The 13,360-nt window shown below is 38.8% G+C and overlaps 1 protein-coding gene across 3 annotated transcripts in view; it reads left to right on the plus strand.

Moving 5' to 3' along the window:
* Window positions 1–13,360, plus strand: part of DGKB (diacylglycerol kinase beta) — a 567,171-nt gene that overhangs the window by 160,435 nt on the left and 393,376 nt on the right. For all 3 annotated transcript variants that reach the window (XM_063452403.1, XM_063452402.1, XM_063452404.1), the window contains exons 5-6: window positions 3,270–3,423; window positions 12,462–12,605. In XM_063452403.1, the coding sequence (XP_063308473.1) occupies window positions 3,270–3,423; window positions 12,462–12,605 (298 nt within the window). The remainder of the gene's footprint in view (window positions 1–3,269; window positions 3,424–12,461; window positions 12,606–13,360) is intronic.

Here is a 13,360-nt window from a genome sequence, read left to right on the forward strand (position 1 = left end):
GCTATCTCAGCCATCTTGTACCTATTTAAAATGGACACATTTATTATTATTATTATTATTATCTCCATTTGTATAGCGCCAACAGATTCTGTAGCGCTTTACAATATTTTGAGAGGGTTTTTTTCAATATAAATGGACAATTACAATAAAACTTACAGGAGCAATAGGTTGAAGAGGACTACAGTCTATAGGAGATGGGGTATAACACACTTTAGGACAGGAAACACACATTTATATACTGAAGCGTATCACTGATCAATTGATGTTTATTAAAACAAAGACTTCTATTGCATATATAATTCATTTTTAACTAAACAACCTACTACTGATTCTATCTTTTCATGCTTTGTAATACAAATAGTACTCTTCTTAGTATATTCTTATGATCGTTGTATGTCATGAAAAAGTCAATCCTGACATAAGAGTATTTACCATTAGTGATGTCCGAACGGTTCGCTGGCGAATAGTTCCTGGTGAACATAGCTTGTTTGCGTTCGCCACGGATGGTGAACATATGCGATGTTCGGTCCGCCCCTATTCGTCATCATTGAGTAAACTTTGACCCTGTACCTCACAGTAAGCAGACACATTCCAGCCAATCAGCAGCAGACCCTCACTCCCAGACCCTCCCACCTCCTAGACAGCATACAATTTAGATTAATTCTGAAGCTGCATTCTTTTTTTTTTTTTTTTTTTAGACAGAAGTGTGTTATATTTGAGCATGCTAGGCTGAATGTGCGTATATCATGGCTAGTTGCACTGAGGGTATGAGTATATAGCAGTGAAAGATGGCTGTCATGTTTAGGGTGTAGCTTGCATGACACGTTATCAACTGTGTATTTATATCAGCAGCTCCACCACTAGTTATAAATCAAGTGTGAGTCGCCCCATGAGATGAGACTAGTGAATAACATAATACATGAATGGTTAAGGTAAAGGCATGTAAGGAACTACGGCAATTAACTCTTTAGGAGATGAAATAATGACATGTTTAAATGCTTGCTACTTTACGATTAGTTAATGTGCAGAGAGCAGTTCATGTGATCAAAGGCATGGTGTGGAGGATCGGCTATAGTGGGACATGCTTGGCAGGCTGCTGTTTACTGGTGTGCTCATCCGATCCCTTCTGGGCGCCAGGTGCAGACCCTGGGAGTCCCTGATACCTGGAACAACAAAGCCAAGTCTCTGGCTGAGTGCCGGGTTCGCGGCTTGAGGTGGTGGAAGCTTGTTTTGTCGGGTGGTCGGATCTGTCCCGGTGGTGCTTCACGTCCGGTGTGGGATTGTGGTGGCTTAAGGTGGAGGCGAGTGCTTGACGTGGGGCAGGTTCTGCATTTCTGTTTGTGCCTCCGGTCCCGTCTTCGACGCCTTTTGCGATGGTGGATTTTAATGGGGACTGCTTCGCTTAGCTGTGGTGGAGCTTGTTGGGGCTGTGGTGGAGATTGTTGGGGCTTCCTGCTTGTTATTTGCTTCCAAAATTGATTAAAGAGTCTGTCCAGCTTATACTCAATATCCTGCCATGCTTTGCTGGTACCAGGAGGACACACGGCTGCCGCCATATTGGGAGAGTCGCAGATGAGTATGTCAGCCTGGGCGGCTGTGCTCTGTGCGTCCATTAGCTCCAGACAGGCTCTCAGGGGTGGACCGGGATAACCCCCACCGGTCCGAGGGGGGTGGGTAACGGAGCTCCTGCCGGGAAGTAGCTGCTCCTGGGCATCCCAGGATCGGGAGATCGGACGCCTCTCCCGCCCGGTGAGCACCAGGCCACACTTGCCACGTGGAGGTAAGTAAGACTCTGTCGAGTTGCTGACCGCTATTAAGCATGTCGGGTCGGTCAGGTAGGAGCATCATTGCTGGGTCATCCCCTTCTGGGGTGAAATTCACTTGTTGATAGCTGCTTAAAGTGAGATATTGAGGGAGCTCACACGAAGTGCGTCTTTCCTCCATGACAGCTAGGCCCAGCCCCCCGGAAGCTGCATTCTTAGTGAGAGGAGGGACAGTGTAGCTGCTCCTGATTTAATAGAGAAATCGATAGCTAGGCTAGTGTATTCAGTGTCCACTACAGTCCTGAAGGACTCATCTGATCTCTGCTGTAAGGACAGCACCCCAAAAAGCCCTTTGTAGGGCTAGAACATAATTTTTTTTCTGTGTAATTTAATTGCAGTTGCCTGCCTGCCAGCGTGTGTGTCAGGCTCACAGCGTATACTGTGCCCACTTGCCCAGTGCCACCACTCATATCTGGTGTCACAATAGCTTGCATTTAAAAAAAAAACCAAAAAACTTTTTTGACTGTGAAATAATAGCAGTCAGTTTCCTTCACACATGTGCGTTTCAGGGCCTGCCAGGGCACAGTGTCACACCAGTGCAACTCGTATCCAACCTTGTGCAAATGGGAAGTTTGCGGTTGTGCAAATGGACTGTTTGCGGTTGTTTGCGGTGCGTTAAACGGGGAGTTTGGTCTGTCACTGTGAAGCGGGTTTAACCCTTACACTACCTGATCGATACAACATCATACCTGATGTTTTAAAGCACGTTATTCCAAACAATTTAGGAATGTTAGGTGATTTATGCCCTTTATGGATTAAAACCAGACTCTGCATCAACTATGTGATTTTCCATGGGAGTTTTGCCATGGATCCCCCTCCGGCATGCCACAGTCCAGGTGTTAGTCCCCTTGAAACAACTTTTCCATCACTATTGTGGCCAGAAAGAGTCCCTGTGGGTTTTAAAATTTGCCTGCCTATTGAAGTCTATGGCGGTTTGCCCGGTTCGCCCGTTCGCGAACATTTGCGGAAGTTCGCGTTCGCCGTTCGCGAACGGAAAATGTTATGTTTGCGACATCACTATTTACCATCAAAGCTTTCGCTGAAAAAATTCCCTTGCTTTTCGTTATGAGTCTACTGTTATTTGTTTTTTTTAATACATTCTCTGATGCTGGAAATATCCGCAACTGTTTGCCAGAAATATTGATGCCTTATGAAAGCTAAATAATTCAATACATAAATAAAAAAACACATAATAAACATATAAATAAATTATAAACCTATGGAAAAAAATTATAATGAACTACTTTTGACTGCCAGAAAGTCTATGACTTCACGTAAAATTACTTTTGTCCTAGATTTTACTGGTTCATTAGCTCTCATGGATATCCTTTATGATTATTATAAATCTCCATACACTATTTTGTGCTTATAACCACATGTCTTATTTACACACAACATTTAATATGTGGGGTATTGTTGTCTTGAATTTTTTTTTCTTCCACGTAGGCAATTGACTTTGAAGGTTTCCAGTTATTTATGAAAACATTTCTAGAGGCTGATTTACCAGATGATTTCTGCAGACGGTTATTTATGTCATTCAGTAACCGATTTCATAATCCAAGCCCATCACTCCAAAGCAAAACTCAACTTCTTTCAGGAGGTATGTCATATAAAAGTGTAAATAGACCATAGAAAATGTACCTACCTATAAGACTGACTTGAAGTCATACAAGGATTTACTTAAATGAAAACGAGGCACAGAACATACAAACAGGTTTGTTTAAACATTCATTCTCTGAACTTTATATCTTGGTTAAAGCTTTATATTTGGAACTTTATACAATATTTTGTGGTTTAATATTTCCAATAACTTTGTGTATTCTCCAGAATCGTAAAATGGTATTAAACAAAACCCAGCTTCTCTCTGGAGGCAGATATTACGAAAATGTTGGTGATGGAAACAATCATTCTTTTGTATTGTAACTATTGTTTGCAAGTACAGTATATACATTGAATACTGACAATTGCTATGATCTTGCTCATTGTTGTTATCATCTGGACATCTAATGTTTTAGCATTCGTTAGCATTTATGTTTTTTTATTGCACAATCAATTTTTGAATTAGAAATTCCTATACCATGCCTTAATAAATCATATCCACAACTATGCTATAAAACTATATGACTTCTTACAAATACTATATTATCTTGTCTTGGGCAGACTAGATGGGCCGAATAGTTCTTATCTGCCGTCACATTCTATGTTTCTATGTTTCTATGTCTTTCTGCAATACTTACGACCATAATAAGCATTCAGCTATCTCATAGATAATATCTTTCCCATTTTATTGGATTAGGTTTTTACCAATACCTGTTAAAAAAAATCTATCCGTTAGATTCCTGATGTTTTAGGATACTGTGGAGTATAATATCAAACAATGCAGTCTAGTCTTATGCACAGAGAACATTTTCAGTTATTCCAAATGCATTCAGATGAAAGTAAATTTCATTTAATCCATTAGTCAATTCTTTATGGATTAAAGTCTTCCAATATTTTTGGTTATTTCGATATTTCAGATATTTCTTTTTGGATGCAATCTATGACATATCTTTCAGTGGTTTAGAAAGTGTATACGTCTCTAATTTGGTACCCCTGTGTGGGATTTCAGATAATTAATCATATCAAATTAGGGAGGGAGCTGGGTTTAATTACTAGCTCCCTATTTTAAAATCCTTAAATATGGCAATCCCACATAAGGATTCAAAGCTATGGACCTAACTAGTAAATATTTGAAAGATCAAGATAAGAAAACTACTTTTCTTAGTTTTGATCTTTTAGCTGTTTAGTACATAACTGTCTAAATAAAAATGATACCTTTATGTAGAATTGCCAAATGTAATGGTACCAAATTAGGGAAATGTCTAGTAGATAGCTCCCTGTTTTGTATTGATTAATCATGACTAGAGTTAAACGGACACCTGGATGTTCAGGTCCGGTGGGTTTGGCCGAACTTTGAAAAAAAGTCCGGGTTCGGGCTCGAACTTGACCCCGAACCTGAACCCCATTGAAGTCACAAAAATCCCTCTAAAAAAACTCCTAGAAAGAGCTAGAGAGCTGCAAAAGCAAATAACATGGGGGTAAGGGTAGGACAAGTGCCCTGCAAACAAATGTGGATAGGGAAATCACTTAAAATAACATACAAATTAAAAATACAGCTGAGCCATAAAATAGCACTAGATGGAATCTTTGATTTTAGCTTTGGAAGAACATAAATCAAAATCTAAAGCATGGCTGTCAGGAGGATCAACAGAATTATCCATTTGAGAGAGGGTTGGAGTGCAGGGTATACTCTTTCATTGTTCAAAGTGAGCTCAACTCCTGATGCATGGAGAAAAGGCCTTCACAAGCCTCTGCTATTGTGTACATAGTTTATACTAAGTGTCCCACTTAGTATAGGAGGCAGTAGCCAATACTGTTTTTTATTTATTTTTTATTTATTTTTTTTATTTTAATTTGGGTAGCCCCCAAAATATTGGGACATATAAAAAAATAAACATTTGCGGTCTGCGGTGCATTTCTTGCAGTCCTGATGCATGGAGAAATGCTCAACTCCTGATGCATGGAGAAAAGGCATTCACAAACCTCTGCTAATGTGTACATAGTTTATACTAAGTGACCCATAGGTTGAGGAGGCGGTGACCGTGGCGGTGTAGGTGGAAGCAGCGGTGGAGGAAGAGGATGAGGTAGCCAATATCAACTTTCAATGCCAGTTTCTGCGCCTACCACGGTGACCACGGGTAACGGGGAATCAGGGTTCCATTCCGTACAGGGACCCTGAGAAATGGCTACCACATGCAAGGAAGGCAGCAGGCGCGCAAATGACCCACTCCCGACGCATGAAGGTAGTGACGACAAATAACAATACAGGACTCTAATGAGTCCACTTGAAATCCTTTAACTCTGATCAATTGGAGGGAAGTCTGGTGCAGAGCCACTGACCCGTGCGTGCTGCAGCTGAAACTCCACTATCGCCTGCTGCTGCTTGCACAGTCTCTTGAGGCCGTGAGCGGGAAGGCCGAAATTACACTGCAGCGCAGACAGACGAGCAGCAGCAGGGTGACAACGCCAAAAGTGCGCACAGCCGCTACAGTGAATGTCACATCCTGTTCCAAGTTGCTGATCAGTCTGGCGATGGCTTCTGGTATCCAGTACTCTTTTTACTGAAGCTGCATCAGGGTCCTGGTATGTGGCCGCACACCAGGGGGTGTGCAGTTACCCTGCACCAGACCCTGCTAATCCATTCTACACTGTGACACCTAATTTCACCATCAGGCATACTGGGTCCCGGTCGTCCGACCGCGGCCTAGACAGTGTCTGGGTCCTGGTCACCGGACTGCCCACCTGACTGTGAAACTACAAATGGATCATTATATCTGGTACGAACCCGAACCCCTATTACGGATCCTTTGATCGCTACATGTATTACTTGGATAACTGGTAATTCTCGAGCTAATACATGCCGACGAGTGCCAGGGGACGGCCACTCCGCTTTTGCACCCTGCTCCCAGCGACCAGCGCCTCTTCCTCCAAACTGCACACATCACTCGCATGACCTTGATTCCATGTGGGATCTAGGACCTCATCATCCTCCACATCATCTTCCACCCACTCCTCAACCCTGCCCTCCTTGCCGGTATGCACTCTGCAGAAATCCACAGCAGTTGGCACCTGTGTTTTTCCAGCATGTAAAGTCTGCAAAGGACATATGGAAATTGTTTTAGAATTGTATCCAGGCAACAGTTTTCCCTATAAACTGACCTCTTAGTTTGACTTGTGAGGGTATTGCCCCAGAATTACAATATTGTTGAAGTACCTCTTAGCTATTGATCACTGGTTTAAATATAGCAGCTTGTTATCTGGTAGTTTCTAGTGTAGAAAATATCAATCTGTTTTCTATCACTTAGATCTGTGTAACAAGTATTCTAGGTGTGAAACAATATTACAAGTAACTGATGTAGTAAATTTGAATCAAAGTTACGCTTCGATTTGACTCTCAGATATGAAGTGAACACCCCAAATATACTATTTAGCACCAAAAAAAGATTACTTTTTAAAACTCCAATGTAAGCAGCAGATTAGCAGCAAAACAATTAGAATGTTTACAACTGCGCAGTAAGCACACTATTAGACGCTTCTATTTGACTATCAGATATGAAGTGCAACGCAGGCCACAAAATGTACTATTTAGCAGATTAACATCCAGAAAATAAGAATGTTTACCACTGCGCTGTAAGCACACTATTAGATGCTTCAATTTGACTCTCAGATATAAAGTTCAACGCAGGCCTCAAAATTTACTATTTAGCAGATTAGCACCCAGAAAATTAGAATTTTTACAACCGAGCTGTAAGCACACTATTAGACACTTCTATTTGACTCTCAGATATGAAGTGCATGCCCCAAAATGTACTATTTAGCAGATTAGCACCCAGAAAATTAGAATTTTTAGAACTGCACTGTAAGCGCACTATTAGACGCTTCTATTTGACTCTCAGATATGAAGAGCAGACCCCAAAATGTACTATTTAGCAGATTAGCACCCAGAAAATAAGAATGTTTACCACTGCGCTGTAAGCACACTATTAGACACTTCTATTTGACTTTTAGTTATGAATTGCAGTCCGCAAATGTACTATTTAGCAGATTAGCACCCAGAAAATTTGAATTTTTACAACTGTGCTGTAAGCACACTATTAGACGCTTCGATTTGACTCTCAGATATGAAGTGCACCCCACTAATGTACTGTCCCACTAATGTACTATTTAGCACCCTAAAAAAATTGATTTTTAAAACTCCGATGTAACCGCGGTATTTGAAGCTTCTATTTGGCTCTCAGATATGAAGTGCACCCCACCCCACTAATGTACTAGTTTGCAGAATTATTTACTAAGCTGTCTCTATCAGCGGCAGCATCCTCTTCCCACACTAATAAGACCGCATGTGCGTGCGGCGCTACGCGATTCCAGCTTATATTTAGAGGTTGTCTCACATGCTGCACTGGCCAATCAAAGCCATGCCATTAGTAGGCATGGCTGTGATGGCTTCTAAGGGCACATGAGTCAAACGCTTGTTGATTGGCTGCCCTGTAGCCTTTCAAAATGCGCCATTAAATCGCCGAACACCGAACTCCAACCCGAACATACAGTGATATGTCCGTGTTCGGGTCCGGGGTCCAAATAAACCTAATGGTCGGTACGAACTCGAACTTTACAGTCCGGGTTCGCTCAACTCTAATCATGACAGCTCAATTGTATGAATTTACAAGAACGAACTAATAAATTAATCTATCAAAGATTTTTGTTTCGTGTGATTTGTTCATTCGTTTATTCTTCGATTGTGCAATGCAGATGAACAAGACGATTTTCGTCCAAATTGTGATTTTTCGGAAAATAGATGCCCAAGTTTAATGCAAATCAAATATTTGCTAAGCAAGCAAGAAAATGCAGTATCAGTTTCTGTCTAGCACAGGCTGAACGCCAAGTTCTTGTGAAATTAGTTGCTTTTGTCAAACTAAAATCTAACTGAATTTATTTTCCCCTGAAATTATTGAATCTAATCAGAAAGATCAACAAACAAATTAGTCAGATTTATATAATGTACACAAATTGCAGATTTAACTAGCTGTTGTTTGCTTCATGACAAAATAGATTAATTAACACTGACAAACACTGAATTGTAGTGATTTAAAACTGAAATACAAAATTCAGGTCAAAATAACCACATTGTAACTATAGCTGATTAGAAGTATTTTTCCAGATCAGCTAGTTTCGTATCAATGCAATTCATTCACATTTGGACAGATCTGGTGATCGTCCAAACTTCAAAGCTCAGAATCCCCAAATGGCACAATCATAAAATGAATGACTTGCGCAATGGAGGAGCAAGCTCATTTTGATTCATGTTGAACAGTCAATTCCTGGCATCAGATAAGTCGGGGTGGATGGAATGGCAAAGAAGCTTTTTTTTGTGGTGTAGACAAATAAGCAGCTTAGTTTGCCATGATGGACACAAGGATTGTGTTGTATTTCCTGTCCATTCAAGAGGTGTACAAAAAGATGACAGATGGTTAGGGGACATCCACAACATTTTGATTTTATTTACAGGTCAAGTAACCACTGACCAATAGACAGATTCTTGGACGTATAGCTTGCTTATAGCTTGATTTACCAGTCAGAACACTCTTAATTGGTTGGTTTAAGAGTCAAACTGTACAGTGTGGGGAAACTTTATAAGGCTTTCCCCGCCATGCAAGCTCAGTCTGCACCAAGCCCTCCTGGGGTGAAGATAGATTATTATTTTTTTCAGTCTCGATTTTTTTCTGTGTTTTTTTTTGTTGTTGTTGCAATCAGGTACTTTTTTAATAGTTCAACATGACCTTATTGATTTTAATTTGGCATTTTGGGGGGGCTGAAAAGAGTTGGAAGAAAAAAGATGACAGCTAATGGTAAGTACTAATGTTTTATTGTAAAGGTATTTAGTGTATTACCCCCCCTCACTTTTACTAGGGTGAAAGGGTTAGATAGGTTTTTTTTTATTGAGGATGGCAGTGACTAAGGACTTGGGTACCTTAGAGTTGAGTCGGGGGATATTTTTATTACTAGCCCCCATCTACTTGAGCTTATTATATACTCTTGGCTATCAGATATGGCACAAGATCCAGGGGAGCTAAGAAAAATAAGCAATTGAGCATTAAACAGGCCCGGTATTAATATGTTATGGAATGGAGCATATAACTAATCCAGCAGTATTTATACAAATGATCAAAATTTGAAAGGTACAGTAGTAGTCTGACTTTTCAAATGACTGTTCTTTAAACACAATGACAGCTAAAACATGGCAATACAAATTTTCTACAAGTCTTTGCTTACAGTTTTGATTTTATATTAACAAACAATGTACTTGCATCAAGAGCTGAAGGCAAATCAATAAGTAACAGCCTTGACCTGTGGCTATTTTTTTTTTTTAAATCACAAACTGCACATAAAGCAAACTAAATGTCACTTTACTGCCATAAATGAAATGGATGGATTATTTGGGGATTTTTCTTTTATAAAACAATTATTTCCTCTAATTTGTCATCTCAAACATGGTCAAACATATACTGTGTCACATGCTTACAAGTCATTCAGTAGAGAGCTTTCCTTAATGCTTTCATACCATAATAACATGTTGCAGTTGTTATCTTTTTATCGATCCAATGAATTATATACACAATTGACCTGACTTTTAATAGCTTAGTTAGTTTTATATAGCGCTCAATATTATGTATTTTTTGCACTTCTCAAGAAATGTCTGCAGACAAGGTTTTAATATATAGTAAGATGGGTAAGGACAGAAAAGCTGTTCAGATAGAGTGGAAAGGTTAAAACTGAATGTTGAAATAAATGGAGGGTGACACAGTGGAATAGATTAAATCCTGACTCCCAATCAATCTCGACTAGTATACAAAAGGCCCCAATTAGGCTTAAAACATAAAGTGAAAAATAAGGATGCTAGATCCTAAACGTACCAGGAAATAGAATGTGAGAAAGCTGTTGCAATAGAATTTTAAATTATATATATAAAGGGATATCCAGGAAAAGGGCTGCCCCCAATAGAGCAGATGGGCACTAGTAACTAAACAGTGAACTGTTGGAATCACAAAAAATACAATAGGGAGATTGGTGAAATAAAACACCAAAATACTACTTCATATGCCACCTTAAAAGCATGGATAAAGGTAATAGTACACATCAAATGATAGTTCCTATGATAACAGTCTGTGGAACATAGAATGGTAGTCTCTTGTCGCAAATATTTATCAGCTATCAGGATAATAGACTCCTGTTACTAAATAGTAGGAGCTGGAATAATCTGAAGCTGATATACTATAACCTATGGTGGTCAGGGGGAAATAGGTATCAATTCTTCGTTTATAATATACAATAACCAACCATGTAGTGGTCTCTTGTGTTGGATTATGTCTTGAGGTTTACATGGGGCAAAAAAGAGGAAACATAGTGTTCTCTGTAAACACTTTATTGTAAGCATATAACCGTTAAAAACACTTACAGACTCCCTGAAATCACAGGCAGATCTGTGTGAATGCAGTAATCCTGGTTCCAGATGTTGCAACGATGGAGTCCCTTAGATAAATTTACTCTCGCCGGCTTGAAAGTGAGATATCAGCAAATAGATATCCAAGTGCAGACTCGGGACAGTTGGGACCACCGCGTGCGTTCCACCGAGTAACCGGGAAAAAAACTCTCCTGCGTTCCACTACTAGTTATCCATGCTTTCAGGTGGCATATGAAGTAGTATTTTATGTGTTTTATTTCACCAATCTCCCTGTTATATTTTTCTTGATTCCAACTCTAATGGGGGCAGCCCTTTCCCTTGGATAACCCTTTATTTATATAATTTAAGATTCTATTGCAACAGCTTTTTCACATTCTATTTCCTGGTACGTGTAGGATCTGGTTTCCTTATTTTTCACTGTAAGGTTTTTAGTATATAACCGACTTCCCTATATCTGCATACAATGCATTTATGACAACGATGGTCTTGTTCAGGATACCCAGTTAAAAAACTATTGTGACTGCGAGAAGGATGCCTTTGGCAAATGAACGCTAACAAGCAGTCATTCAAAGCATAACTACTTGGTTTTTTTTCTACAACACAACAATGTGGGGAATAAAAGTTGACGAAGCACATTTTGCTGTAGATATGCTATGCCTATAGCACAGTAAAGCTTAATAATAAGGGAATAAAATGTAAACCTACTTTCATATTCAGTCCACTTTTAAAATGAAAGAAAATATGTCATGATTTTGATTGTTACTGAAAATGCGGTTGTTAACTGAAGTTTGCATGCAATATTACCTCATTATTGTTTAATGAATACATATATCAATGATTATTTTCAGGAAATATCTTGACTTTGCCTTACTACATGGAGGCAGCCATCTTAGGTCAGTAGAAATAGTTTAGGGTATCCAATCCAGATCATGGATGCACTCTAGCTTTTAAAATCCTGATTTTGGTCAGAAAAGTTCTACTCTTGACCAAATAGGATTTAAAGATGGCCATATCATAGTGTAAGAGTAAACCAAGAAAAGCACTGAAAATAGGTATTTGTTCTTATGTATGTGTTACAAAATAATGCACATGGAAGCTATGCACAATACATATTTTATTTGTAATCATAAATACAAACATTTTTAATAAATATCGTTAACCAGATGGATAGCAAATGTAGAGACATCAAATAATGTTGATTACTTTATTACAAACCTGGAGCTTGTTTGGATCTAGCAACCTGTAGCTACATTATTTAGATACACATATACCAGTTCCAAGTTCTATTACAGCTTTCAGTGAATGCATAACATGCTATAAATGGAATTTTAAGGAATCCTTTTAAAATCTGACATTACCAACTTTGATATACTCTAATGTTGAGATGGATGAATCATTCTAGGAGCTGGAAATAAAAAGCTGTTTGTAAAAATAGAAATATTGATGTGTTTTTTTTTTAAAAATATATTTAATAGAATATACCACTTTAATTGTCATTAAATTACAATTCCCTGTATGCTTACTGATAAGTGTTATTTTACCGCTGCTCAGTAACACTGGTATTTTTTTTTCCCACTTAGGTCTTCGAATGAATTACAGAAGTAATAGTTCATCAAGATCATCTTCCCCTGTGTCTCTGAGACCTCCAGAAGTAATTCAACTGAAAGATATTGTTTGCTATTTATCTCTGCTTGAAAGAGGAAGACCAGAAGATAAGCTTGAATGTAGGTACTTTCTTTTAATACTGTATTACTTAACAAAGTAGGTAAAAATGAAATTACAGTAGCATGCCTATAAAACATGTAGAGTCATTATCATTGATAAGCAACATATGTCATTACAGCTGCTGTGAATTTCAGGTCACAGCATGATGAACAAGCTAACAAATTATTAATGCCGGATGTTTTTCCTTTTTTTAAAGGCACACCTCCTAATTGGCCTGTGAACAGAGGTTCATAGCTATGTAACTCATTGTAATGTCTCCTTAAAACCATTCTTTTCATCAGTGTCTCTCATTTTACACAGTAAAATAATACAGAGTGAAATTTAATGAATATTCCCTAATTTATTTAATCTTCTATGCCAATACTGCTCCTTGCCCTGCAGATAAATAGGGAACTATTCTGCAATGGACTTATCCTTTCCCTCTGCAGCTCTGCAGAAGGATTGTAAATTGCAGCAATGTCTCTTCTTCAAAGCTCTTAAGCAACATTTGTATACCAAATTTTAGAGCCACATTCTAACAACCAGGGTGGGGGAAGGAGGGTGGGATCTGCATCACTAGAGTACATAGTAAAGATTTGATGCTTCTAATACCAGCCTTCAATGTCCTTGTTCAGATGTCTGGAGTAACTGTACTTGTGTACATTATGCATTATAAATATACAATATTTTCACACCTGATTGAGTTTTTAAAATGCTGCCTTCTTAGGAATACTATCCTTACAACATTATTATTTTTTAAATTTTTGTAATTACA

Source organism: Pelobates fuscus, chromosome 4 (genome assembly GCF_036172605.1).
Source record: "Pelobates fuscus isolate aPelFus1 chromosome 4, aPelFus1.pri, whole genome shotgun sequence".
Lineage (NCBI taxonomy): Eukaryota > Metazoa > Chordata > Amphibia > Anura > Pelobatidae > Pelobates > Pelobates fuscus.